The sequence below is a fragment of the Meles meles genome, chromosome 8 (genome assembly GCF_922984935.1).
Source record: "Meles meles chromosome 8, mMelMel3.1 paternal haplotype, whole genome shotgun sequence".
NCBI lineage: Eukaryota > Metazoa > Chordata > Mammalia > Carnivora > Mustelidae > Meles > Meles meles.
Window position 1 is genome coordinate 29286230 of NC_060073.1, and position 27591 is coordinate 29313820.

The 27591-nt window shown below is 43.1% G+C and overlaps 1 protein-coding gene across 10 annotated transcripts in view; it reads right to left on the reverse strand.

Moving 5' to 3' along the window:
* Positions 1–872: 872 nt before the first annotated feature.
* The window catches only part of CD44 (CD44 molecule (Indian blood group)), an 86745-nt gene continuing 60026 nt past the window's right edge, over positions 873–27591 (reverse strand). For 5 of the 10 annotated variants that reach the window (XM_046015111.1, XM_046015120.1, XM_046015114.1 and 2 more), the window contains 8 exons: positions 25422–25550; positions 22208–22309; positions 20410–20508; positions 19358–19564; positions 16645–16710; positions 12852–12923; positions 10679–10757; positions 873–4026 (listed from right to left, as the gene is read on the reverse strand). In XM_046015111.1, the coding sequence (XP_045871067.1) occupies positions 3822–4026; positions 10679–10757; positions 12852–12923; positions 16645–16710; positions 19358–19564; positions 20410–20508; positions 22208–22309; positions 25422–25550 (959 nt within the window). In that variant the 3' untranslated portion in view covers positions 873–3821. The remainder of the gene's footprint in view (positions 4027–10678; positions 10758–12851; positions 12924–16644; positions 16711–19357; positions 19565–20409; positions 20509–22207; positions 22310–25421; positions 25551–27591) is intronic. The other 5 variants (XM_046015112.1, XM_046015115.1, XM_046015117.1 and 2 more) reach the window with 5 other exon arrangements.

The window sequence follows — 27591 nt, forward strand, 5'->3', positions numbered from 1 at the left end:
CTGGAAGCCAGACTTGGGGGAGAAGGCAAGGGAGTCTCAACATTCCTTATGTATGTTTTCACTTCTCAGGATGGTATTTCTAATGTCAATGGGAAATGCCTTGTTGCCCCTTGTAGACCTTGTAGACCTTCTGTTTTGTCCTCTTCAGAGAATGGATTCCTGGTCATTGGTTGGGATTTGGAAAGAACAGACTTTCAGCTACTTGGAGTGAAGAGGGAGATCTGGGGTTCTAACTGTATCTTAAATAGACCTCAAAGCCATCCTCCTATTTTTTAGCCCCATCTTCTCCAGCACATCCCAGAGGTAGCTAATGCTGCCAATTTCTGAGCCTTTCATGGGGGTTCTGCATCACACATAAAATTGACCTGTCTCAACTTCCCCACTGCTGGCTTAGGATTCAGCTTCTCCAGATTTGCTGTTACCAATGAACTGTCACTCTCCAGCTTCAAATTTTTGTCCCTATTGTCTCTTCTTCCATTCTCTTTGATCCCCCTGGTTTACACCTTTTTGGGATATCTCTTTATTGTCTTTTCAGAGGTTTGCGTGAGAGAATGGAGGTGAGTATGTTTTCTCTCTCTGTGTGGGAGTCCAGGAGTAGTACTTGGTTTTTAAAGAACACTTCAAGATATCTTATTTAGTTTGAGCTGTGTAGACCATACATTTACTAGAGAGAATCAAACTTTCTCCCAAAGAAGACTGACCCTCAAGTGGTAGAAGTCCATGTGATTTTTTTTTTTTTAGAGAAAATGAGAGTAAGGTTTCAGACACTTCACAAACTTTTAACCTTGTGGTTCTAAATTACCCAGCCAGCCAGATCATCACAGCTCCGCCCCTCCAAGTCTTCCATTCTCTTTAAATCAGAGACTCTTGAGTCCATTTCCTTTAGCCTTTTAATAGTAGCCTTTTGGTATTTTCCAATAAGTGCTTTCAACAGGGCAATATACACATCATGCTTTCCTCATTACTACTGGTCCATCAGTAAGTACACAAAAATCAGGGGAAGGGTGTGCTGTGACAAATCAAAGTAACAATGGTCACTGTACATGCATGAACAATGAGCTATTCTTTGAAAACTCAACAGAAGTGATTTATAGAAAGGCATACCCATTACATAAAGGTAAACGGGCCACGTTATTTTTATTCTTAAGTACACGTAACATTTCTAGAGAAGTCAGAGGTTCCTTTCTCCCTCAGCTTTCTCTCCTCAGCTGTACTAGTATTGAATGAACACTGGCTACGGAATCAGTTCTTGGCATCATGGTCTCAATATAAAACTTTGAGAGGTTCTGCTGGAGAATTCCATTCTGCTAGGCCAGAATCTACAAAATAATGGATATGAAAGAGTATTTTGCCCCATTTTTTTTTTTAACGCAGTGCTAATTTAAAGGCAACCCCCAGGAGACACAAAAGATTTACAATTGTAGGAAAACTTGCATCTTAAACTCTCAGCTTACTGGAATTACAACATTATTTCAAATAGAAGAGAATACTTCCTATTCCATGAACTCAGGGCAATATTGGAGGGATATTGCATTCAAGGGCTGGACACTCTGGACATCTCCCATTCCTGTCTGAGAAGACAGAAGTATATCCAAGTGTGGACTACAACAGTAATAAAAGGAAAGATCGTATGAAATTCTAAAATAAAATAGAAAACAATCACCTATCTCAGCCTGTTTATTGGAAATCTCTAGAAAAAGAAAACCATCCCTAGCTGTGAGACTTGTAAGACTATCCACAACCCTGAAAGGAATCTGGGGACAGATCAAACCTGGCATAGCCCTCCTGAACCAAATCCTAGAGTGGCTAAAGAGCTGGAGTGAGGGTGTCTGCAGGAGACCAGGAAAGCTCTTGGAAAGCAGGGAGGACTTGGACATAGCGGCTGTGAAGGGGAGTGGCTAGATGTCCTTTTCTTTTCTATCCACTTGAAAATAAAGAGAAACCCGGAGAGCTGGATATGGAACTGGCCAAGGAAGTTCACAGAAGGAAGTTTTCAAAGATCATGATTGAGAGGTGGTCATGAGGATGGATAGGGGAGAACTGAAATTGGAAATGAGTGCAGAAAGTGGGCCCCTCTTTTAAAAATAGTTCCTTCATAATCACCCCATGTATAAGACAAGCTCTGACTAATGTGGGACCCATTTTCTTCTCCTCCTCCTTTTCCTCCACCTCTTCCTTCTCTCTTCCTCTTCAGTCTTAACAATGTTACCAGTTAAACTTATCAGTTTAGGCACAGATGACTTTTTATGGGGGCATAAGGAAAAGGTCTCTTTTTATAAGAGTCCTTACTTTATAGATTCCATTTCTTCTATTACAAATCATCTTTGGAAGTTCCAGGACCAATGGGACTTCTGAACTAAGGAATAAAGACCAAGGACTTGCCAAGCAATGCATAAAGCCATTATTCTCTCATTTGGTCATAAACCTGCTTATCTGCTGCTGAGACTCCAATGGCGGGCAGCCCTGTAACCTTCTGAGGGACTTCCCAGGTACTTAACTTACCCTGAGTAGCAACTGCATCGGGGACAGCTGGCTTGTTAAAGTATAAACAAATACAGTCATAAAAACACTCAAACAGGATCTACACAGATGCCCCCCTCTTCCCCAACCTGTGGCAACGAGTTGGCTACGGTCTATGCTCTCTTTCATTTCCATTGGCTTCTCTTTTTATTACAAGAGGTCAAAAGATTCTCCCATAATGTTTTTGGACATGACTTAGCAAGGTCAGCGTCTATGAAATGGGATGCCACAAATAGTAGCTCATGCGATGTAATATGACTTTTCAGAGCCTTACAGGGCAGAGAACTGGTGGCCATTCTCACGTAAAAGCGGCTGAGGCTCCTCCCCCTCACAGTTCTGGTGCTAGGACGGAACGAAATCTTTGGAGACTCAGAGATAAAATAGTGCTGTCTTCCTGGATTCTCTTTGGGATTTGGTTGAGTGAGCCTGAATGGGGGCTTAGTGGCTCTGAGATGAAGACTTTCAAGGAGGGCCTTCTCACATCTTCCTGATGAGTTTTTGGGAACCAGACTTGGCTGGTGAAAAAAAGGGAAGGATCACAGCACCAAGGGTTAAGGTGGAAGTAGTACAGATGTTTATTATGAATCAGCTTGAACCCTTTATGCCTCTGACAAAGTAACCAAAAAAAAAAAAAAAAAAAAAAAAAAAAAAATCATACTAATCAAAGGACCTCCAGGGTTTAGTATTTCAAAAACACAGATAAATAGCTTCCTACAGATAAATAGCTTCACGTTTTGGGTATTTCCCAGAAGCACATGAAAAAATTTCCAGGGGTTCTGTAGAAGGGGCTTTGTAACCAGTACATTCTGACCCCTAGCCCACCGGAAAGAAATGCCCAGGGACGGGCTGCAGGAGGGGGGCGGGGATGTGGACTGATTCAAATATCCTCCCAGGGACCAACCCCTCTTAGCTCTGGGGGGCGTCTATAGCAGGAGGCTGCTGCCTGGGAGGAGGAATGGAGGGATGGCTGGGATCAGGAAGACATATTTGCGGCTTTTGTTAGAAGCCATCCAGAGCACGCCCTATGGGGTGGAGGCTTCTAGGTGGGAACTGGAACAGTCAAATCCTTGCAGGTTATCAATTGGGTCCTCATTTCAGAAAGCAATGCTGTTTTTATAAACTGGACCTGACTTTAAAAAACAAAATGCAAAAAAACCAAAAAGGAGTAGAAAATTTTATACTAAAAAAAGATCCCCAAATGAAACAATCAGTAGCACGTCACATCTGTGAAGTGTCCCAGCTCCTTCTTAAGGTGATGTCTCCAAGTGCTATTTCTCTTCAAGGTCACCACGGCATGAGTGTTACACCCCAATCTTCATGTCCACGTTCTGCAGGTTCCGCGTCTCGTCGGCTGTCATATACTGATCGGGGGTCTCCGAGGGCTCCTTGTTCACCAAGTGCACCATCTCCTGAGACTTGCTGGCCTCTCCGTTGATTCCGCTTGGCTTCCTGTCCCCCACCGCTCCATTTCCATTATTAATCACCAGCTTCTTCTTCTGCCCACACCTAATGATTGAGAAAAAAAGCACATGAGAAGGCGCTCTGAAGACACAGATCATCAATGTCATCACCACCATCAAGGTCATCACAACAGGTTTGGATGGTCCAACAGCATTTTTCATCCGACCGACGGTTAACCCTCCAAAGTGAATCCCGGAACCAGCAGCAAAAGCATCACCTGTGAACTTATTAGAAACGCACATTCTCAGCCTGACCTCAGAGGTACTGAGTCGGAGAAGTCTCGGAGTGTGTTTAATCTCTGTGCTTTTAGCCTGCAAGGGGATCCCGATGCACAGCTGAGTTTGAGAAACTGTGGTCCCAACTAGGGGACGCCGGGGCTAGTATAGTACTCCGAAAATTCAGTAAGTTGCCCCCATTTATTTGGCAAGTAATAAAAGAATTGGGATTCAAGCCTTTTGGTGTCTGACTCCTAAGTTCTAATTCTCTTTCCTCATCCTAGGCGATGGCAATGTTTGCCTTTTTTAGGCACTTCAGCAGTTCCTGCAGACTTAGATAAACCATGAACATGAGGACTATAAATCATTCTGATTTGTGTATTCAGCCAAGTGCCCTGACTTCCTCTCCCAGTGGACACTTCGCTGGCCTTATCAGGGTTCTGACTGCACGGCCTGAGAAAAATGAAACATTATTCTGGACTTGTAAGGCTGTATTGATTTTCATCAGTTAGCATTGGGGAACTTCCATATAACTCTGCACATAGGAGGCTTAATTAACTATGTAAGGAAAGCTCTTCAGGGTTACTGCAAGGGTTCTCAGTAACATTGCTCAAGATTCGAGCTCAGAAGGTCTTCAGTGGGAGAGCATGACCTTTCTGGTGTCTCTGGGTCATAGCTGGGGCATTGCCTCACCCCACTAAGCCTGATGCAATGCTTCCTCTGTCCCGTCCCAGGCCGACTGCTGCACATCTAGAAGACAGATTTCTTAACAGAAGCAAAGCCGCGGAGCCTCATGGCAACAGGGAGGTGGGGAAAGGGGGAAACGGCCTAGCATTTATTGGACACCTCCTGACCGCAAAGGCACTTTACATATAATTCCATGAAATCCGCAGAATAATCGCGCAACGCAACTGTTATTCTAGTTACAAAGCAGTGGAAACTGAGGTCCGGGGATGTTTGATAACTAGCTTGAGGTCACACAGCTAGTAAGACAGAGTCAATATTCAAATCTACACCTTTATGACCAGAAGCCTGGGCTCTGCCCAGCTCTATTCATGCTGCCAACCATCTGGAGATTTGGAAACAGTGTGAAGTTGGAATTTTTCACTTTGCCGCTGGATATTTGGAGTGGTAGAGACAAAGCCTCTATTATTCCTGATTATGGGCCATTCCCTCTAGAATTGCCAAGGCCATAAACTTTAATCTCTTATTTGGGGAAGCAGAAATTATACCTCCTCAACAGGAGGCAGATCCTGTCTCCGCTGGCATGATGCTTGAGGAGGGGTAGAGGGAGGTTCGCTTGAACTTTGGAGCACGTCCTCGGAGCTGGGACTACGGGTGCAGTCCGCACAGATAGGGGTAGGGGCTGGGAAGGCTTGGGTTTTGAGAACTTCTTGCTGTGTCGCCTTGGGCAACTCATTCAACCTCTCGGATTCTCAGGTTTCTTATCCATAAAATCAGGCGGGCAAGAGTACCAGACTCACAGGATTGCAGAAAGCCCTTGAAACACAGCCCAGCACTGACACATGAGTGTAACCGCAGTTACTATGTGTAGCTCTTACTCAGGGGGATGGGGCAGCCAAGGCCTTGGAGAAGCACTTAGGACAGAATCTGGAACACAGTGAATGTTCGAGAAACGCTGGCTGTAGTTCATAGAACCAGAGCCATATGAGTTGGGATTTGCTTGTGTTCTGGCTGCTCCCAACCAGGCATTATATTTCCTATGAAGATGGCCCAGAAGGCTGAAGGTGGAAGTCTACTTGTATGTTTTCAAATTCTCCAGTGGGTATCTCAGGTGTTCTTTGGAGGGAAGGTGTCTTATTAAAGCAATTCCATTTGCCAACCTAATGGATGGTTTAGAAGTTGAATGGCACATTGTAGGAAAGTGATTAATAATCACAAAAAATATTGGTGCATGGGTGGGGGCTAAGGACTCATGTTATTTTGTCTAATAAAGCTGATTTTATTTAATTATTTTTTAAGACTTTATTTATTTATTTGACAGAGAGATAGACAGTGAGAGAGGGAACAGAAGCAGGGGGAAAGGGAAAGGAAAAGGGAAAGAGAGAAGCAGGCTTCCTGCTGAGCACACAGCCCCATGCGGGGCTCGATCCTAGGACCTTCGGATCATGACCTGAGCTGAAGGCTTAAGGACTGAGCCACTCAGGTGCCCCATAAGAAAAGCTGATTTTAAAAGTGGGTAACGTTGAACCCATGGTGCACCGAAATACTGTGCTTGGGTTTGTCCTGCCCCCATTTCCTTTTGGATTTCTGTGTCTGTGCTCTGAGTTTCTTCAGGAGGACAGGATGAGTCCCATAAATAACTAGTTCAATATTTTTGCTCCAGGCACTATTAAGTCTGTCTGTCTGTCCGTCCTTCATTTCTTTTTTTTACTTACTATAACACTGGCTTATTACAAAACGTAATAACCCAGGAACAGCCTGATGGAAGACATACACAGGGCGAGGGCCAAGGAAAGGGTGCGGAGAGGCCCCGTCCCTGTGAGGGCAACAGCCTCCCCGAAGCTCCCCATGGTCACCAGCTCAGAAGCATTAAAAAGTACCTTTTAAAAGACAAGTTATAATTTTTTTTCATTCTTTTTAGTTACAGAACTTTCAGAGAGAACACAAGAGCTGAGGGGACTTCAGAGGTCGCCCAGCCAACCTCTTCAGTACGTAAAACCAGAGACCGAGTCCAAGAAGCCAAGGGTATCATCTGAGGCTACACGAGTTATGGCAATAAACAGAGTATCTGGAACTTAGAATTTCAGACTTCAAAGGGCAGACAGAGATCTCTAGCAAACTGTACCCCTTCTTCAGCTCCTTTCTCCTCAAATCTCAGGCATCAGTCAGCTGAGCAGTGGAAGGAGCCATATGGGGGTCTCACTGGGGCTCCAGGGTGGGCAGCTTGGGTGGGGTGAGAAGCCAGGTGGCACACATTTAGGGCATGGAGGAATTTATCCTGAAAGGTTTCGGGGAGAAACTTAACAACGGCTCTTCTGTCTTCCCCCGCCCCAACACTCCTTCAAGATACTCAGGGACGTATTTTGCATTGTGTCTGAGCTGTGCCACCCAACATGGCAGCCACTAGCCATGGGCCACTATTCAAATTTAAACCAATTAGAACAGAACAAAGTTAAAAAGTCACCTCCTCAGTCAAACTAGCCACATTTTCAAGTGCCTAGGATCCACAGGTGGTTAGTGGTTGTGCGTTAGTGCAGATGTAGAACATTTCCATCATCGCTGAAAGTTCTATTGGATAGCTATGTTCTAGAGGACAGAACAAAGTCGGGTGAACAGGGCAGTGAGCTTGACTGCAGCGGAAGAGAGAAGGAAGGCAGCTAAACCATGGAGCTTTACAGAAGGGGCTTACCAAGCAGAGGGGGGGGATGACTGCCCTCTGGGAGGTGGCAGCACAGAAAAGATGATTATTCCCATGAGACTGACAGTTGGTGAAGGCCTTTTCTGCATAGCCATAGAGTGACACCCTGGAATCCAGCTTTGTGAAACCTCCTCTTGTAAGGTCCTCACATTCCCTCCCCCGATCTTCATACAAATCAGATCACAGCCTTACAGGAGAGGTGCTGAACCCCTCTTGGGCCTCATCTGATACCTACCAACCCAACCAACTCCTAAGATAATTGTCTGCTCTTAAGGAAATGGAATGAAGTAGGATTTTCACTGGAAAGCTGAAAATCAAGGACTCTGGTTACGGACAGCAAGGGAGGATGATGTGGGGCATGACGGGGATGGGAAAAGCTAAAGAAACAACAGGACCCCTCCATCGGCATCTTTACGATGCATGACTCACGGGTCACTTTGTCCTGGAAGCCCGTGGGCAAGCCTTGCCCATCAACTTCAGTAACTGCTTTTCCCTTTCGTCTTTTAACCGAAGTTCATACACGAGGGCCCAGCACAGAGTATTTTCTCAGAAAGATCAGCTGACTCAGATCCAGCAAGTCAATGCTGCTGTTAAACCTCAAGGTTCTTCTAGGCTGGGATGGCATCTTTTCCCTGTTTAATCTTTTCTCCCTCACCAGCGCGGATGGTAGGAGCCTCTCAAAAGACATTTGCTGAATAAACGGAAGCCTGCCTTGGGTCCTTATTTTCCACCAAACTTTCTTTGATGAAAATAGGATTCTGGATCTCTCTAAAATGTAATGTTCAAAGCAAAAGGCCCCAGTCTTTTAAGAGGATTAGAAATGGGCTTGCGGCTTTAGAAATGCAGCGCACATGAAGGGGCCCGGGGAGCCGTTAACCACCCAGTCACTGTGTGGCAAATCTGTTTCCTATTATCAAATCGGGACACGGTGATTTATGGCGTCCAAGCAGCTGCTTTCCTGGTGAGATACTCGCTGTGCCGGTCCACGTGTCCCTGTTTGCCTGTTGCTAGGGTGACTGCTGGTGTTGGGATGGGGGAGGGGGGCAGCCGTGGGGCCCCTTTCTGCGACTGACAGGCTGGGGAGCACCGTGGGAGCTAACCAGCCCCACTGGGCAGACTCCAGCTGCTCTCGGGGACAGCTGAGATGCTTCTCGGAGGAGTCTCCCACTTGGACAGCGTCTGGGACCAACGTTTCTATGGCGACGTGTGCAAACCTTATGGATGGTGTATGTGAGCAAAGGGGGTGCAGTCTCGGCCCTGGAACAAAAGGACTCATTTCCAACAATAGGAAATTCATCTTTAATTGGGCAAAAGTAATCTAAGAGAAAACAAGAAGGCTGAGGGAAAGTATAAAGACGCTTTGTAAGGGCTCCCTCAAGTCACGTTATTTAAATTCAGCAAACAAATTCTCTTTCTGTTTAGTCATAGGAGCCTCCTAAGAGGTCTTTCAGATTTCTTTTTCTACTTTTTGTTCCTTTTACAGTTGGCTATCATGAATAATTTTTTTCATCCTTTTTTTTATCATTTATCAATGATTAAAAAAATTACTTTTTTTATCATTCTCTCAAAGATACAGAAAACAATAGCTATTTGACTTTAAGATAGCACTTTTATTAACTTGTACCAGCATAAAGTGACATCATCTAGTTTCCTCAGATAACCAGGAACCTCAGAGATACTGCACATGCACTGCACATGGCCACACCATTAGCAGCTGTTGCTTTCCAAAAGCCAACAAGAGAGATTCTAGCATGTTCTCCCGGTCCTTTCCTCAATCAAGGACCCCTTCTGGCCTGTTAGATGATCTGGTGATACAATAAAGGGAGCCCTCCTTGGAAATACAATTCTTTTATGTTGTCAGAAGCAAGCTCCAGGGACATTTATAAAAGGTGGAATGTTCCTCTGCATATGCTCAGAGGAAGACAGGGCATTTTAGAGCCCTGGAAATGGAGACTCACACTTTGGAGGGCCCTGTCAAAATTCACGTTGCTAGAATGAAGTTCTTCCTTCATTTCACTGAGGTGGTATTATGTCTGGGACTATCACAGCTCAGTCAGGTACAGGCACTATTTAAATAACTTCTGACATGACAGGTCTTCGTTGGGGTGAAGAGAGAGAGGGACCTCTGAGAATATGACAACAGCCCACACGCTGTTTGAATGTCTTTATTCAGACTTTTCCAAGGAAAATTCTTCATCATTTCATAGACCTCTTGTCAGAGAGCTCTTCCTAGGCAATAACCTGAATCCTTTCAACTACAGTTTCCAGAAAATACAAAATAGTATCATTACAAAAAAAAAAAAAGAACAAAACAAAAACAACAAACCACAAACAGTAAGAAAGCCACAGAAACCCAATGCTTATTTTAGGTAAAGGTTCTAGAAGGTTCCATGGGCCATAAGCAGGCTAAAGGGAATGACCAATTCCTAGATCTTTTTACAGTGTTTTTGTGCATTGTGAATGCACTTACTACTGTTTAATCAGTCAATAAATAGGTACATACTTTTATGCCTTCCAGGTGAGATATTTTATAAATTTCATTAGATAGTGTCTCCATGGGTTTAACCCTGAAGTATTTAAGAACCTTGAAAGATTAAACATTACCTAAAAGTGGTGGTCCAAATAATCACAGGGTCTCTTTTATCTAAAGAACGTGCCAGAGCAGGGCTTCTTAAACTGTACCATGCACATGAGTCCCTGGGATCTTGTCAAAACATACAGATTCTGATTTAAGAGATCTGGGTAGGGCCTGAGATTCTGCATTTTTAACAAGTTCCCAGGGTGTTGAGGCTGCTGGTTCCAGGGGCTACACTCTGGAAGTTCATGGAGCCCACATGTAAGTTACGCCCTTTCTTTTTTTCTTTTTCTTTTTTTTTTTAAGATTTTATTTATATATTTGAGAGAGAGAGAGAGAATGAGAGGGAAGGGGTCAGAGGGAGAAGCAGACTCCCCGCCGAGCAGGGAGCCTGATGTGGGACTTGATCCAGGGTCTCCAGGATCATGACGTGAGCTGAAGGCTGCTGCTCAACCAACTGAGCCACCCAGGTGCCCCATAAGTGATGTCCTTTCAAAGCAAAAGCCTCGAGGTGCATCCCCTTACCTTCTTCGACTATTGACAGCGATGCAAACGGCAAGAATCAAAGCCAAGGCCAGGAGGGAGGCCAAGATGATGAGCCATTCTGGTGAGAGTGAACCAACAGACAACCATGAGTTTGGGAAATACACTTTGTAAAAACAAAAATGCACTTTATAAATTGATCTGGTCCAACAAGAGCTATACTCAGCACCACAGGTGAGTTCGGCCAAAGGGCCCTGCCAACTGGCAGATAATGCCAGACCAACTCTGCTATAGGCGTCTGCCCAACAGGCCTCTTATCATGAACTCTTACCACCAGTCAGAATTTTCAAGTTCCTCCAGGAGAAGCATGTCTCCAAAAAAAAAAAAAAAAGCATAGACTGACCTGTAGAAACCCGTAAATGCCTTTGGTGCAGTGAGATTAAGGAGACTAAAGGAAATTATGTTTTCCTCGAAAGGAAATTTCCTCTTCTATATAAGAGCATCCACCTTGTGTGTTATTAAGAAACACAAATGGGGGCCATGCCCTAGTGGGTGGGAAGAGGACACCCCTGTGGAAGGCTGAATTTCTGCACATTTAACAGGGCAGCGGTGTGGGGGGGGGATCATTTGGCAAATCTTATCCTTCAAAATGTGTATGCCTTTGATTCAGCTTTTGATTCCTGCTTCTGGGAATTGATAGGCCCTCAGAATTCGTTCTGAAAGATGTTCATTGTGTGCTATTTCTAATAATAAAATTTGGAAACAACCTAACGTAAGAGTAAGGGATCAGTTACCGGAATTAGGTCATACCCACTCTATTCTGCACAGTGGGAACAGGAGAAGAATATTTACTGACATTGGAAAGCCGCAGGCAACCCGTTGGGAGTGGCGGTGGTTCACTAAACAGCATGCGTGCTGTAACTACATTTTCGTATATAAATTACATTTTAAAATGATGGGAAGGACATCTATGAAAATGGGAACCATGGCATTTCCAGATGGTGGGGGAGCCAACAAATGATTTACATTTTTGTCCTTTGGTTTGTGATTTTCTCAAATGTCTCCACGTATCACTTGTGAACCGTTAAGATGTTATATATGGGTTTTACAATCAAGTCTTCAGGGGATAAAAATATGACTTGACAACGTAAATACGTTCTCTTGCCACATGGGTTGTATATCTGTGCAATGAGAGAGAAGCTCATGACCCATGAAGGATGGGAAGTCATTGACTGGCCATTCCCCCTTGGGAGTCTTGGTTTTCCTCCCACTTCCTGCTCAGGACCACCTCTGCCTGGCCTCCACCTGGTTAGGTGAGGGTGGGGAGGGAGATGGAGTCAGGAGATGGGCACGCCAACAGGTGGCCTCATTTCTGTTCTTTTCTCTGGTCTCTCCTGTTCGTGCTCACTAGAGCCAGGAAGAGTACTGCAAATCGCATCTCCACCACCCCCTCTTCCCAGGGCGCCTGCTCCCTCTCTCCACTTGCTCCGTCCCAGCTGTGCTGAGGCAAGCTGAGGCAAGGGGGCAAGGTGCACCCTACATTCTTCCCTTTCCGTGAGGGACGCTCAGTTCAGAGGCTTCTGAAGAGGGGAAAGTTAAAAAGTGAATTTACAACCCTAGGAAAACCCTTTCTTCTTTGTAACCCTACCCCCCCCGCCGCCCCGTAGAAATACTCCATTCTGACCCCAAGTCAAATAAGGAATGTGCCTTGAGTGCCTTAACCTTGATGCTCAGGAGAGCCATGTGTCCCGGCCCTCTTACCGCATGATATGACTCATTTGGACACTTTCTTCTGTCTGGATCAGGAAAGACTGTCCCTCGAGAAACAGTCGTTTAGGGACCGGAAGAATGTTTTTACTCCCCCTACACACATGGTGCTCATGTGTCCCCAGTGTCTGCAGTGTGAAATTATATGCTTCCTTCCAACCCCAGACATAAAGCAGAATTGGGCCGGGATAGGAAGGACCTGGGTATGGGACAGGTATGACGCTGGGTGATGGATCGCTCATGTGGGAAGGAAGCTTTAGTAGCGAACATGTCCCTTCTTTGGGACAGGCCAGGGACAGGTCTGAAAATTAGCTCATTCTATTTATGGGACCCACAAAAAAGAAAGTTCCAATTTCTTTCCTACCAAGTGCTCTCATTCACCTTTTAGCTTGCAAAGAATGCGTTTTTTAGTATTTATTTATTTTTTGCCACACAGCTTGAAACTTACCTGGAATTTGAGGTTTCCGCATAGGACCTGAGGTCGTGTTTGCCCCACCTTCTTGACTCCCACTTGAGTGTCCTAAGGGAGGAAAAAAACAATATCTCTCAACCAAAGTTTGGAATGCCTAACAAGGAGCTCCTTACAGAGCAGCACACACAGCGAACCTCTCTATCTCCTGCATCACTGTGAAGCTACTTATAGATTCAAGCCACAGACATTTATAAAGTGTTACATGAAAGACTTCTCCCTAGAAGAGTTGGTTTGATTAAGTCCAGCATCTGGAAATGTCACTGTTCATCAAGAACATGAGAATTCTCACCAGCAGTGCTGTGCAGTGTATAAGAGCTCGGGTTCCCAGAGCCCCGGCAGCCCTAGATTCGTGTCTGCCTCCGCCTCTTGCTAGCGATGTCTGCTGAGTCAAGCTACCCTCCTCAGGCCTCAGTTTTCTCATTCAGAAAATGGGGATAAGAATAAAAATCCACTTCATCATAATTTCACAGAAGTTTAAAGAAGTACACAAGAATGGGAATTGTGGAGGGGAAAAAAAAAAGAATGGGAATTGTGTGTAGTTGCTCCATCCTATTTCTGATTTAGGACCTTGCTACTCAAAGTGTGGTCCCCGGACCAGCAGCATTGGCATCACTGGGGAGCCTGTTGGGAATACAGAATCTCAGGCCTCACCCCAAACCTACTGAGTCAGGATCTTAATTTTAGCAAGATCCCTAGAGGATTCAAATGCTCTAGGAAGTCCAAAGCAAATCTAACAATCGCATCCAGTGTCTTCACAGACACGAAAATAAACATTAAAAAATAAGGGTTTAGGGAGCAATGGCTCTTTCTGTCCGGGAAAAATCACCCTAGTATAGGTCCTGCTAATACGTTAATGAAACATGTCTTGTTTTCAGAGGAATGAGTATTTTCTACCACTACAAAACAAAATAAGGAAACAAAGCATCTCAAACTGGAAGGAAACGTCGCAAGACAAAGAACCCACAACTCTAATCACTGAACACGACATCGTAAACTAATGATGTGCTATGTGTTGGCTAACTAAACATTCCAAAAAAAAAATAAATAAAAGAATCCACAGTCTTCCTGGGAGGCTCATCAAAATGAGGGAGGCATCGTGTTTTAAAAGAAACTTCTAAGCCCTCTCATGAAGAGACTCACCTAAGTTAAAGCTTCGTCTTTTGTGTTTTATGCTCCCTCCACTGCTTCAAAACATAATTTGAAAATATCCCACAAAAGTGAACTTGCTCCCTCCCACCTGTGGAGAACCCACTGCAATATTCTGAAGTCTACCAAGTGAAGGAGAAGCAAATCAGGGCAGTCTGTCTGGGCTAAGCAAGGGATGAAGATGGCCGGGGTGGATTAAAGGATGATGTCTGTGAAGAGTCAAACTTCAGACAGTGGACAGTGAAATTTTGATGATGGTGGTTATTCTGGAGAGGATGACTCCTGTTTATGCCATCTGATGTTTTTGTTAAACTCAAAATGGAACAAAACAAATTCTTACCAGACCTGTGGCCGTTCAACAGACCTCATGCCACTAGGACAGTGGCCTTAAACTTTGCAAACCTCAGGAATCCAAGGTGCTTTTCCTAGCTGCCCCCACCCCCCAGGGCTCTTGGTCATTGTCATGTCTTAACCTGCACGGGTCATGGGATGCTGGCCATCTACACTGGAGATCTTTGGGCTTGAAAGCCCGTCTAAGCAGTATAGTCTCTCTCCCTGGTCTTCCTCTGACTCATAGCAACCTTTGATATTTGAAAAGGAGGCCACTAATGGATCATAATCTCTTTATTTTGGTTTTCAAAAAAAGCGCTCCCAGCAAGGAAAGATCTGGGTGTGTGTACAACAAGATGAAACCTCCCACTTGAACAATACACACCTGCACAGGAGTCAAACAAAAGAGACCGCTCCCGCCCACCTGATTCTCACTTCAAGTGAAAACCAGAGAAGATGAACGAGATAGAGCAGGCCTCACCTTGCGCCCTAGAGGTCTGCAAATCCAGCCACAGCAGGGCTGGCTGGTAAAGCAAGCTTTGCCAAGACGGACACTTGACACTGTAATTTGGAGATGAGATACAACCTGAGACGTGTGCACAGAGATAATTCAACTGGCCTTGACTGTGAGAAAAACAGTCTAGGACAGAGTTTCTCAAACTTAAGTGCACATACAAAACACTTAGTGTTGGGGGAGAACTAGTTAAAATGCAGACCTGATTCAGTAGGTCTGGGATGGCTGGGGATTCTGCATTTCAGCCAGCTCCGAGGAGGTGCCCAGTGCTGGTCCAAGGACCACAACTGGATTAGCTCTCTCTTGATTTCAGAGAGGCATGGTTGTAATAATAACTACCTATCATTTCCCCAAATTTTTCATTTTCCTGATAGTTCCCATTCTTAAAAAAAAAAAAAAAAAACTCTGGGAGATAACAGAGGCAGATGTCCTGATCCTCTTTTTTACTAAAAAGGAAAATTGAGTTGGGGAAAGGCTAAATGGCCCATCCAAGGAACGTAAAGAGCTTGGGACTTTTGTCTTTACTTTAGAAGCATTTCTAATGAAGCCTTCTATCCCGTGCTCTTGCATGAAAGCTTATTACAAGCCACCTTGTAAATAACCGTCTATATATTTGCTTTAAGTGTGTGAACCTTTAGGCCTGGAGGCAACTGCAGCCCTGACTTGGGCATGAGGGGCAGACCATGGTCCAGATGGATTCCCTGGTTTTCATGGGGTCACCTGGACTAATGATATCAGGGTCACCGGTATCGGCAGGACCTTTCAGTGGTCCCAGCATTACCATTCACGAGTAAACCTGCCTCGTGTCAGACTTTGGTGCCTGCAGTAATGTTTCCAGAGCTGTGATCTGAGTCACAGCAAACATGTATCCATTTAATAATACATGCCTGGCAGTAATTATGGTCATTACGGAGTGTTTTCTCCAGAACATACTTATAGAGGCAATATGAGACCCCGGGGCTTGAAACCCAGCTCCACCACTCAACTCACCAATCATGTCAACCCAGCCAAGGTACTTGCCCTCTTGGGGTCTTAGTGTCCTTGTCTGTAATATAGGGATGCTAACCGTACTTTCAAAGGTCACAGGGTTTGTAGGATGATTATATGAAGTCATACTAGGTGAACCAACAAAATGGCTGCTGACCAACAAAAATGGCTGCTTCATCTGGTCCACCCTAGTACATGGAAAGTGTTTGGTACACCACCACCAGCACACCGTAAATTCTCAGTAAATGCTAGAGACAGTGCCATGTGCTGGGGTTTATGTTAAATGCTTTATATCTGTTTCATCATTTAGTCCTTAAAACAATGCCCTGTGACAAGTATTATAATCTCATTTTTAATTATTAGGAAACTGAGTCTCAAATCCCTTAAGCAACATCCTTAGTATATGCAGGAGCTGGGGTCAAGCCCAGGCCATTCATACTCCAATACCCACGTTCTTAATCAGGCTGGAGCAGTATAATGCGAAATTGAGACCCTGCCTCAATTCTTCCCAATCCTTCCACATGGAAGACTTCTTTCCAACACAATCGTTCTCAAAGTGAGGTCCCCATCCCTGAAGCATCAGCAGCACCAGGAAACTTACCAGAAATAGACCTACCACATCAGAAACCTGAAGAATGGGGCCCAGCAGTGAGATTTAATAAGCACTCTTCGTGACTGTGATGCATGCTAAGAACGTCTGAGAACCACTCTTCTTGAGACACTGACTCATACTTTATTAATCAGCAGGCTCAATGATGATAATAGCAAATGACTACAGTAGCGCAAACTCACCAGCTGATTCTGATCCATGAGTGGTATGGGATGTTCCACTGGGGTGAACCGATGAGTCGTGGTCTTCTGTAAGGAGTAATCAGAACAGGCTCATTACTGGGTGTTCCCCACTGCAATCTGCATTTCCTCACTTTTGTAATTTCAGACATCCTATCACCAAGTTTAGCGTTTTAAAGGTCACCAAAAAAACCAATGGCAAGGAGTCTTGAATGGCTCCATGGTACTAATTACTGTTCATTGCTGGATTCACTGGTGAGTAGGCTAGGGATTTTAATCAAAATGAAAGAAACTGGGACAGCACAGACCATCCAGGATGACCACAGGAAGTGTGGTTTTGGTAGAAATCTAAGAACATAACACTCCAACAAAAATATTATGATGTCTTCACAGATCTGAGGTTGGAACTTGATACTGTGTCTTTGAAATAAAGACTATATGCTTTGAATTGCACAAATGTGATTACTGGGAGTATGTGTACTCTCTGACTCAGAGTGTGAGCCACTTAAAGAGATTTCTCGGAGGCAGGAAATAGAAAATGGTTTTGGTGTGCAGTAAAGGATCTTGGTGTTGAATTATGTAAAAATTCAAATGGAAAGGTCAACTGCTTATTTAGGGAAAAAGAGCCTGAAGATAAGTGAAAAGGAGTAAGATGATGAGAGCTAACATGTAAAAAATGTGGACCTGGTTATTAGACTATGTTTTCAAAAATAACATTTTTCAAAATTTAAATTTGTATTTTCAACACCAAGAGTTAATATAATCCCATCGTCCCAAACATCTATCACCAAAAGGCTTTAGATTGAGACAAGCTTACGAACTACTCAAATCAGGGTCCACAGGTCAAATCTGGGATTCAGCCTATGGAAACCCTCCTCTTCTCCCTCTTCCCCACGTATTTTCCAACATGCTGGAATCTTACAAAACAAAACAAAACAAAAGCAAGACAACAACAAGACAGACAACAATAACAACAAAAAGGGACAATGGCTTCATAAATGGCCATAGTCACCTCTTATGAAGACCTGTAAGGAAAACATAGTAATCTGATCATCACCATTTCCTTGACTAGAGAAGGCAGAAGTAGGCATCCTGTCACCTCTCATGTAACTGTACAGAGGAGACAGCTTGTTTTGTTCCTTAGTTAGAATACTCAAAAATAGCATTTGTTAAAATGCCAACACCAGTACCCCCAATACCACCGCCACCACCGTCACCACCACCAGCACAATGGCAAATGTTTTCGTTCTTAACATTAAGCATCAAAACGGAGAAGAATGTATGGGAAGAAATAAGCTTTATCTGAGCGGCTTGAAAGAAAACCAAGGATGACAGTTGAATCACTCAGAAATCATTTAATCCATGAAGAACCACAGAAAATCTCTTTGACCATGGAACAGAAGGAATCCATGTATGTGAGTATCAATTTTGTAGAAAGCATTTTATTTATTAACAAATAGGCTATGTAACCGTTCCGTGATACTATTACTTTGAAAATTGCCATTTGAAATTTAAATTCATTTGATTGAACCACAGTTCTTATTCTGCCAAGAGAAAAGAGCAGTGCTCTAAGATTCATTTCTTTGGAAGAAAATGGACAATGTTACTTGGGATGTTTCATAACTGAGGGCAGAACCATGCTGATTAATGAATCAAAGGGTGTGAGGAGCTTTGTCTTGCCAATATCACCGAAGTTAGTACTTTTAAAAACTGCTTTTCTGGAAGCTCTGGGTGAGCACCACAGAAGAAAGAATCCAAGCACTTGGCATTCTGAGTCTTCTGTCCCCATTTCAGTTAGAGCATCCCAGGTGTCATCTGGGTTCTCATAAGACTTACTCATTTTTGGGGGGGAGGAGAGGCAGACCTTGCTACAGATATAAATGTATATATTTAAAAGCACAAATCTTTAATATAATTCAATGGTTGAGTGGCAGGAAACACTTGAATCACTCTCATGAGGAGAGATTTCAATTCTCATTTCTTAGAGTAATATTTCTAGTTCTTTTTTCTTCAATGTAAGTTTCTTAATGCAAATGAAGGAACAAAGAAAGGGAGAAGTAGGGAGACTGGTTATTTGAGAAGAGAAGTCTCACTTTCCTTTTAGATCCGTGTCCAACTTAATTGAATAAGTCATCTTTAATCATCCCTTTGTCATTGCAACAAGAGAAATCATGTCTATTTATTAGTAGTAGATTAAATCAGAAAGTTTGAGGTGTGAATCATAAGCAGGCTTAGTCACAAGCCCTTCACCGAAAGTAAAATTCACCAACCCATCACCAGTAAAGATAATAATTTCAGAGCAAAGATATTAGCATATGTAAATTATTCATGTGTTGGGTAAAGCCATATGAAACAGGTAGCATATCTGAGTTGAATCAAATGAAATTGCTAATATTTAACTACTTTGACCTACAAAAGTATTGATTTCATATGGCTCAAGTTAAGATATCACAAGATTCGGAAGAAAGAAAGAAATTCTACCATAACAACCAAGTCACAAAAATCAACGGAGACTATACTGGCAAATGAAAGCATTATTTATCTAAAATAAATCTAACTTTATTGGCGCTAGAATGATGACCTGTGATAAAGGCCATCCCCAAATCACAAATCGGCCTAATCACAGCCCACAGAGAAAACGTCCCCCTGTAGTATGAGAGTATGCGCTGCTTCTCTCTGTAGAGAAATCAAACCGGAGGACAAAGGGCCAAGTTACCTGAAAAGAAATGAATAACGTTAGAATTGGAATCTCCAGCAATATTGACTTCAGTAACTCCAGGGAACCCCGTGTTGGCAGGGGTCACCGGGATGAGGGTCCTGTATTCCCCCGTGGCAGGTGAGTGAGAAGTAACGCCTTCCACTGAGGTAGCTGAGTCTTCAGGAAGCTGTCCACCTCTTCTCCCGCCTCTGCCATCAGTCCTATCTGTGTGGAGGTGGGATCGATGGTAAGCTCACGATTGTGAGGCCACGCCCCATTGGGGGCTTGTCTTCAGAATGTGCCAGTGCTGCAAAAGCTTTCCACTTGTTATTCATGAGTACGGAGCAAAAGACAGTGCAGCTTGTTCCTACTATTGAACAGAAGCGATATTTTGCCATCGACACCACCTGGACATGATTCAGTGGAAGAGATTCTGGTGATCCCAATACCCAGGAGAGGCATTTGTCGCAACATCTGCCTGGATTGTTAGCCACCACAACTGTGACCTTGAAGTCAACTCAGGTACTAGACAGTCTTGAGCTCTTACTCAATTGGACCAGGCCTTGATGAAGTGGAGAAAACACATCACTGCACTGACAAGTAAACTTATGCTGTCTGCATATGGAACTGTAGAGCCAGGGCTCAAAGCCGTGAGGCTTTCATTACTCTTTCCTTTGCCATAAGGGCTCTGCTTCCTAGTCACCAGCACCATAGGCGTATGTCCAGAGGATGAAGGCAAAATAACGTTGATGAAAGGAAAACAGAGAGTGATAGAATTCAGACCTTTATACCAATTATAAATAATATACAAGCAATTTTGAAACCATGCCACTAACTCTAGAGTTTAAGAAACCTGACCTTTAAGATTAAGAAATACACTTTGCACTGAATGTACAATAGCTTCTAAGAGACCTATAAAGCAGAAAAATCAAAGAACCGTCACCAGCCGCACCTTCGGATCAGAAGTAACAGCGCAACAGCAGCCGCCTGATGTACCTCCACCAAAGACACTGCAGAAACAACCATAATTTATGGATTTTTATACAGAGCTGAAGCCTGCAGGGCTTTACCATCCTTACTGCTAGATGTTGGAGCAGAAGTCACTGGCTGGTCTTTATCTTCTTCCAAGCCTCCATGTGAGGTAGAGAAGCTCTGAGTCTGACTCTGCTCTGTTTCAATGAGGGAGGAATCCAACGTTAATTTGGAGCCATGAAACAAAGTCTCTGTTACCTGCCAAGAGGGAGGAACTGGCTAGAGCTAGTGTCAGATGGGTGGGTGCCTAGGAATGCCCAAGTTTGTGTCCACCATTCTCCTCTGATCGCTAGAAATGTACAACGGAATTGTTTTGTCTCTAATTGGCTCCTAAGAACTAGGTGAAGTCTGAGCCGACACTCTGTCCCCCCAGATCATCCTGGCCTGAGGGTAGCACTTAGGAAAACCAGGGAACACAGAGACAGGGAAAAGGGAATGGCCGAATTCTGGTGTTCCTGTACACAGTCAAGGGCACCCAGCTATGGCTTGGGATGTGGGACTGCAGAGAGATGAACACCAGAATAGCAGAGAGCACACTTCTCACGATCAAAGGGGAAGAAGCTCTAGGATCTAGAATAACCTGCTCAAGTAACTCAGATCAAATTTACACAAAGAAATCTTAAGTCCCTTCTAAAGAAGATTAAATTAAAGTTAGTGTTTTATTCTGTTATTAGGTTTTTGATCTTGTCTATGAATGAGGCTTCTCTTCACTGCACCGAAACGCCAGGAAACGCTTGCCTGGGCAAACACAGGGCCCCCGCTGACATACACCAATTTGAGGTTGAACCACTGCCCATATCTGAAATCACTTTGACTGTTTTGAGTTCATTTCTTGTGTGTTCTTCTAAGTAAGGGACTGACCTCTGAGTTACAGGTGCAAGCATCCCATAAAGCACATCCATAAGCTACGTCCACCACCAAGTAAACATGATAACCAGGAGAAAGACGGTCACCAAATCCCCATCCCAGTACCAGAATAAGTCAGAAGGGACATAAAGTGGAAACACTAGGCCCTCCACTGGAGGGGACCTTCTTAGTCTTCTCTCCATCTCCTTTGATGCTTAACACTGTGCTACCTACATTCTTGGTGATCAAGACATGCTTGCGCTCACATGAAGGAGTCTGCCCAGTGTGTGTAGCAAGCAGTGAAATGAAGCCCTCTTAATTCTGGATTTCTTTCATGCTCTGTCAAGAAATTGTGAATGACTTCAGGCTGATCTCTAGGATAGCCCTTTCCATACAGTGGCAATTAAGGCCACTAAGAGTTTAGCATTGCTTCTCCCAGACATTTAGTAGTAGGAAGAGGTATTAGTAAATGTTCCTCTTTTGTTCCCAGGCCCTGGCACCTTTGTTAATATTCACAGCATGTCTTTCCCCTCTTCTGTGGGCTGCTAGGATTTCCCAATTTTCTATGATTATATGGCCCCAAAATGTCTTTTCACAACCAAGAAAGTGACCCTACTCCTCTTCTGCCTTGATTGGAGGAAAGATGGGAACCAAAAGGAGATGGTTAAAACATAGAGAAACCACTATCTTAGGCATGGTCTTGGGTTTCACTCACATAACTATTTAGGGAAGGAAAATCAAGTGGGGTAGAATCCTACAATCTTTTTCTTTTTCTTAACATAAAGTCATGTGTCTGGAAATCACCAAGAATGTAGGCAAAAACCAGATTTAAAGAGCCCACCAAGAAAATACAGATAATGAAGACCCTTTTATACTCCAGGGTTGAACCTCTCAACTGCACCATTCTACCACCAAGCTCTGCTTCTAGGCCAGTGGGAGCAAGAGCCGAAGCGGGACTACAAGCCAGCAAAGGGGTTATTATATCCTTACGAGCTGTCACTGAAAGAGGTCCTGTCCTGTCCAAGTCTTCCACCAAATGAGTGTTTGGATCTGCAGAAGGCTGATGTGTTGTACTATGGCTGGAGTCCATATCTGAAGGAATCAAACCAGTGTTAATGCTCGATTTACTAAGCCACGCCCTAAGGGTGGTTCATAGTCTCTAGACAAACTATTTTCATATCCAAACCCGGACTAGAGGGAAAAAAGTACATACTGATTCATGTCTCCCGAACTGGAACAAATGATGACTTCTTTAAAAAGTATCATAAGAAGTAACTGGTTTTCCTTTAAACACTAAGTGTAAAAAAGGTGCAATTTTTGTGTATTTTTGCTGAGTCTGGAAGGACACTAAATGAGCACATGATGTGTCTCTCAAACCTTGCAAAAAAAAACAGAAACAAAGCCTGCATGTGACTGGTCCCATGCCATACACCTTGCCTCCCTTACAGACACATGTGATCTGGATCATGGAGAAAAGACAAAGTGTACTGGTTCAGCACCATTTTTTCACACCTCCTTCCCTCACTTGGCAAAAGAACTTTTCCTTCTTCCTTTTTTTTTTTTTTTCTTACAACCCTCTTCTCTCTTTTGGTCCTTTCTGCTTCCCAAAGGGAATGTGCATATAACACATAAAATTACCATCCAAACTACTTACGTGGAAGTCACGGGAAGCATTTAGGGGCAAGAAATAAGCAGTAGAGGTCAGTGATTCATTCTCCCCATAAACACAAGTATGTCTCTCTGGAATTTAACATGTACCATGTTGAGTGATACACAAATGTCACTGAAACATTTAAATGTGCTGTTTCTAGTAAATATCACGAATCAGTGTTGCTGGAATAACAAGTCCTGAGGGAAACAGTGGCCAAACAATCCAAGAGCCCCATCGCTGTTGCTGGCTCTCTAGCTCAAAGTTCACCCACACTGCTACATCCGGACAGACTTAATCAGGTCCAGATGACTCCAGAGGGAAACGCCAGAATACTGGGCACTCGCATATCTACACTGAAACCTTCACACACAAGAAAGCCTGGGTGGCTCAGTGGTTTGGGCTGCTGCCTTCGGCTCGGGTCATGGTCTCAGGGTCCTGGGATCGGGTCCCGCATCGGGCTCTCTGCTCAGCGGGGAGCCTGCTTCCTCCTCTCTCTCTGCCTGCCTCTCTGCCTACTTGTGATCTCTCTCTGTCAAATAAATAAATAAATAAATAATAATAAAATCTTTAAAAAAAAGAAAAGATCTTTGTAGGACATCAAGATCTTTGTAGGACAAAACGGGGCTGACTGTATTATCCCAGGTTTCAATAAGGAGGAAAGGCTAGTTAACCCAAATCAAAACCCCAAATGGATATACTCCCAGAAAAGTCCCGTCTGTTGAATGTCTCTAGACACTCTTGCTCATCTTCCCTTTTGTAAATCAGACTCCTACAAGACGTTTTGCACTGTTCTATGGTTGAAGCCCATTGTATTGTCCTTGACATGTTCAGTTCAATATGCTCTTTCTGTTCATCAGTATGGAGGCTTAATATTGATCCAGAAGCATTTTTTTTACTGGCTTGGCTTTCCACCATGGATATACCAGAGCCTCCAGCAGTCATGTGCAAGGACATGTGTGTTGGGTTTGCATGTGGTACTTCAACCCCGCAACCTAATGGCCATGACCTAGCCATTCAAACTCATCTTCCATTATGACAAATGGACCCAGTCACTCTGAAAAATTCATTCCTTGGTGGTTTCCCTTCCTTTATCCCTCTCCTTACATGAGTCTCCTTCTTATGAAACTTTCCCCGACTTCCTTTCTCTGACTCTCCATATTTCTTTCCATTTTTTGAAAAAAACAGATTAGATCCATCTTTCTCTGACACTCTCTGGAGGGTCCTCTGAATTTTTGTGTTTATTGTTGGCAACATTCATTTGACATCTATTACCTATTGTCCAGTATTGTTAGATATATTTTGATTTATCATTGATAATAAGTCTTTTCTTTTCCTAGCTTTATTTTAAATTAGTTAAGGGCATGGAACATGGTGTATCCACAATGCACTGCACATTAGAAGATGTTTAATACAACTGTAGCTTAAGGGATACCTAATCATTAATATTGGGGTATAGCATAGGATGTTTTAAAGAAATGAGGCTATAGAAACTGTGGGATTCATTTTGGAGATAATTTTGCTCAATTAAATATCAAGGGACATCATCATTGTGCTCTTAGAACTCATTTCAATACAGTCTAAGTTATGCATACCCTTGGCTGTTTGGATCTAGATAATATAGTCAATGCTATGACTGAAAATTCACATCCTTCTATTGATTCTTTTGGTTTATCTCCCTTTTTGGAATGTGATATTTCTGTGATCAAGACATCTTGTCAAATAATTAAAAAAAAACTTGAGTAACTCAATTTATGGGTATAGTAAGGAGCATAGATTCTTCAGTTTGGTAAAGACTGAGAAAAGGGATGACACCACCTGCTGCCAACTCCTACAGATTCTCTCAGGAAAGCTGTCATCTGTTCTGATAAAGAAATAATTCCTTTTGAATATAAAAATTAGTCAAATATAATCACAATCCTCCATTCTTGCAGAACTACAGCTAGTATCTTTTTTACTTTCTTTCATTTCTGTTTTTAACTGCTAATAGGTAAATAAAAATGGTATTTAAGGAAACAGGGATTCCATCCTGTATAAAAGTTGTCCATTTATTACATTTGAAAACATTTATTTAAGGCCAAGAGTGGTCTAAATCCTAAGTCACTGGGTGCTGTATTTCTTTCTAAATGTAGAAAGAGTGAATAATAATGTTTTCTGAGTTTTTCAGTTACTTGTTTGAAATGAGTACTCGCCAATTTTTGACCTCCAATATTTTCTACCAAGGACAAGTTATGTCTTTGGGTCTACAATGAAAGTAGTTACTGAATTAATGTAAAAGAAATCTTAAGACTGCTCCTTCTTCAGAGAAAATAACTTCCACTCCCACCATCTTAGAACTAATTCTTTTTTAACCCTCTGGCCGAATTCTTCAGTCTCAGCCCAGGATTTCATATTCAGATGAATGTCCATATCACCCCTACTTAGAAAACTAATTTTTAAAGAAACTTCAAGTTCCTTAAGGAAGCAGACTGGTCTAAAATCAAGGGCACATTTCTCAGTAAATAGCTATTGGGTGGCTTTCAAAAACACCATATAAAAAAGCTCAGAGGCTATTACCCATCCATCTTTCTGTTTGATGACCTCGTCCCATTGGATGTGAGATGGGGTCAAAGAAATACGTCCAGGAGCTGTCCTCTTGACTCTGCGTTGTCGTTCTTTGATCTAGATGGCCATCTTGGGCTGGGGCTGTTGTGAACATATAGTTCAAGCAAGTGTCAAAGTGTTAGTTGACATCTGGCCAGGGATACATATGCTGATAGTGTTAAAAAGACTTTCTCTCTAGATAAGACAATGAAAACATCTTCCTGGTATAGAGGGTCAAGAAGTTGTGTAAACACAGACTGTTTTAGCAGGTATGGATTTGTTCATGCTCATTTACCTAGCATTCAGCATGTGAACAAAAGGCTATGAAAGCATTAATGATCCCTGCATGAATAGAGGATGAGTTACAGTCATCATGTGAAGATAAAGAAGTAGTTCTTGAACCACATGCCATATGGTCACCATCCCCTAAAGGAGGAAGTATCTGAGCACATGATGTCATTCTGAGACAACCACATCCCAGAGAAATGCACATTAGGCTGACAGTGATTTAGAGGAGGAATCAGGCTTCCCACAAGATAAACCTGAAATAAGTAACATTCATCTCAAAAGCATGAATGGAATCCATTAGAAGCATTACCTTCTAACAATGGGACTCACAGCTTAAGGGACATATAAGAATTTAGCACGTGCTTTTGCTTCATTCTGAGCCAGTGGAGATATATACGTAGAGAAGAGTCCAGTTGTAGCCACTTAGTAGCAACCACTAGCCAGTCACTGAATCCACATCTCTGCCAGGGATGCATTCAGAAGCTGCCACGCCCCAGAAGGACATTCTGCATTACCTTCTACGTCACAAATGAAAACAGACGACTATTCTGATATCAAGTGAGAATATGGAATTCATATTTTTTTACAAGACAGGATGCATCTCCATGTTTCTGCCACACAGACAAAAGAATCATGCACAGCAGCTTGCAGAGCCAAAGTCATCGGGCATCACTTAGAGATGATGGCAGAATTCAAGTCCAAGTTCCACAATCCCACCAACAACAGAGAAAGTGTGTTTCTAAACGTTAAGAAGAAAGCACGGTTCTTTCAAAGAGAAGTCTCCAAATAGATAGGACCGAAGTGCTAAATGACATCAGATAGGTATTTTTCTATTTGTCTCCATTTCTTCCAACATTAGGATTCTGACCAAATGTGTTCTAACGTGCCCAGTGTTTCATAAAGCCATGTTGTAGATTCTGTCACAAGAGAAGAGGGAGTATTTGGTCAGATCAGAGTCTCTGCCACAATCTCATTGGGAGATGCCCAAAACTAGACCTGAAAGTGACATACACAAAAGACATATTCTCTAGGTCTCCTATGTATGCTATATCCATTCCTGTTTTGGTGATTTGTTCTGCACATCTAAGGGTTGACTCTGTTGCCCATATTATAATTTATTAAGGAACCTTAATATCTTGTTACAATTCCTTCAATGTCTTTCTATTCAGTGTCCTCAATGCTCAATTTTTAACCCAAGAGGAAGCTTCCACCCAAGTCTGCTTGTTAAACAATCCATTACCAGCTGACCCTGCTGCTGAATGAGAGTCTTCTTTTGGTGACTGGAGTATTCCCCATGCCACCCTTTCTCTACCCACTGCTCTTTTGGGGGTAGCTCTTTCTTCCATTGTACTACTAGGGATTCTCTGAGCTGTGAGAAGAATGTCAGCTGGGAGCCATTATTGTTCAACTTCTTTACCAACACATATATTAATACTTTAAGGCCATATACACATGGGAGAAAAGGTAGAAAAGGAAAGCAGCAAGGAGAGAGATCACTGATAATCTGAAAGAAATATTAGAAACCAGTGGCCCAATCCTTCAATTTTTCAGATTGGAAAACTGGGACCCAAAGTAGTTTTGCTCAAAATCTTACAGCCAGATTGGCACAAAGTTAGGGCTGGACCACAGTCTACGAATTTCCAGTACGGTTCTTGGTTTACCATACTCTATGGCCTCATATTCCTCGTCTGAGAGCGCTGTGTGTTCACAGAATTAACCTTTTTGCTCCTGTGATTGGTGGGGGGGGGGGGCTGTATTATATACACCAACTGATGACAAAATCAGCATGGTGGGAGGCCTTCTCAAATGGTGGTCACATGATCCATGATCACATGTACTGGAAATGCACCAGCAG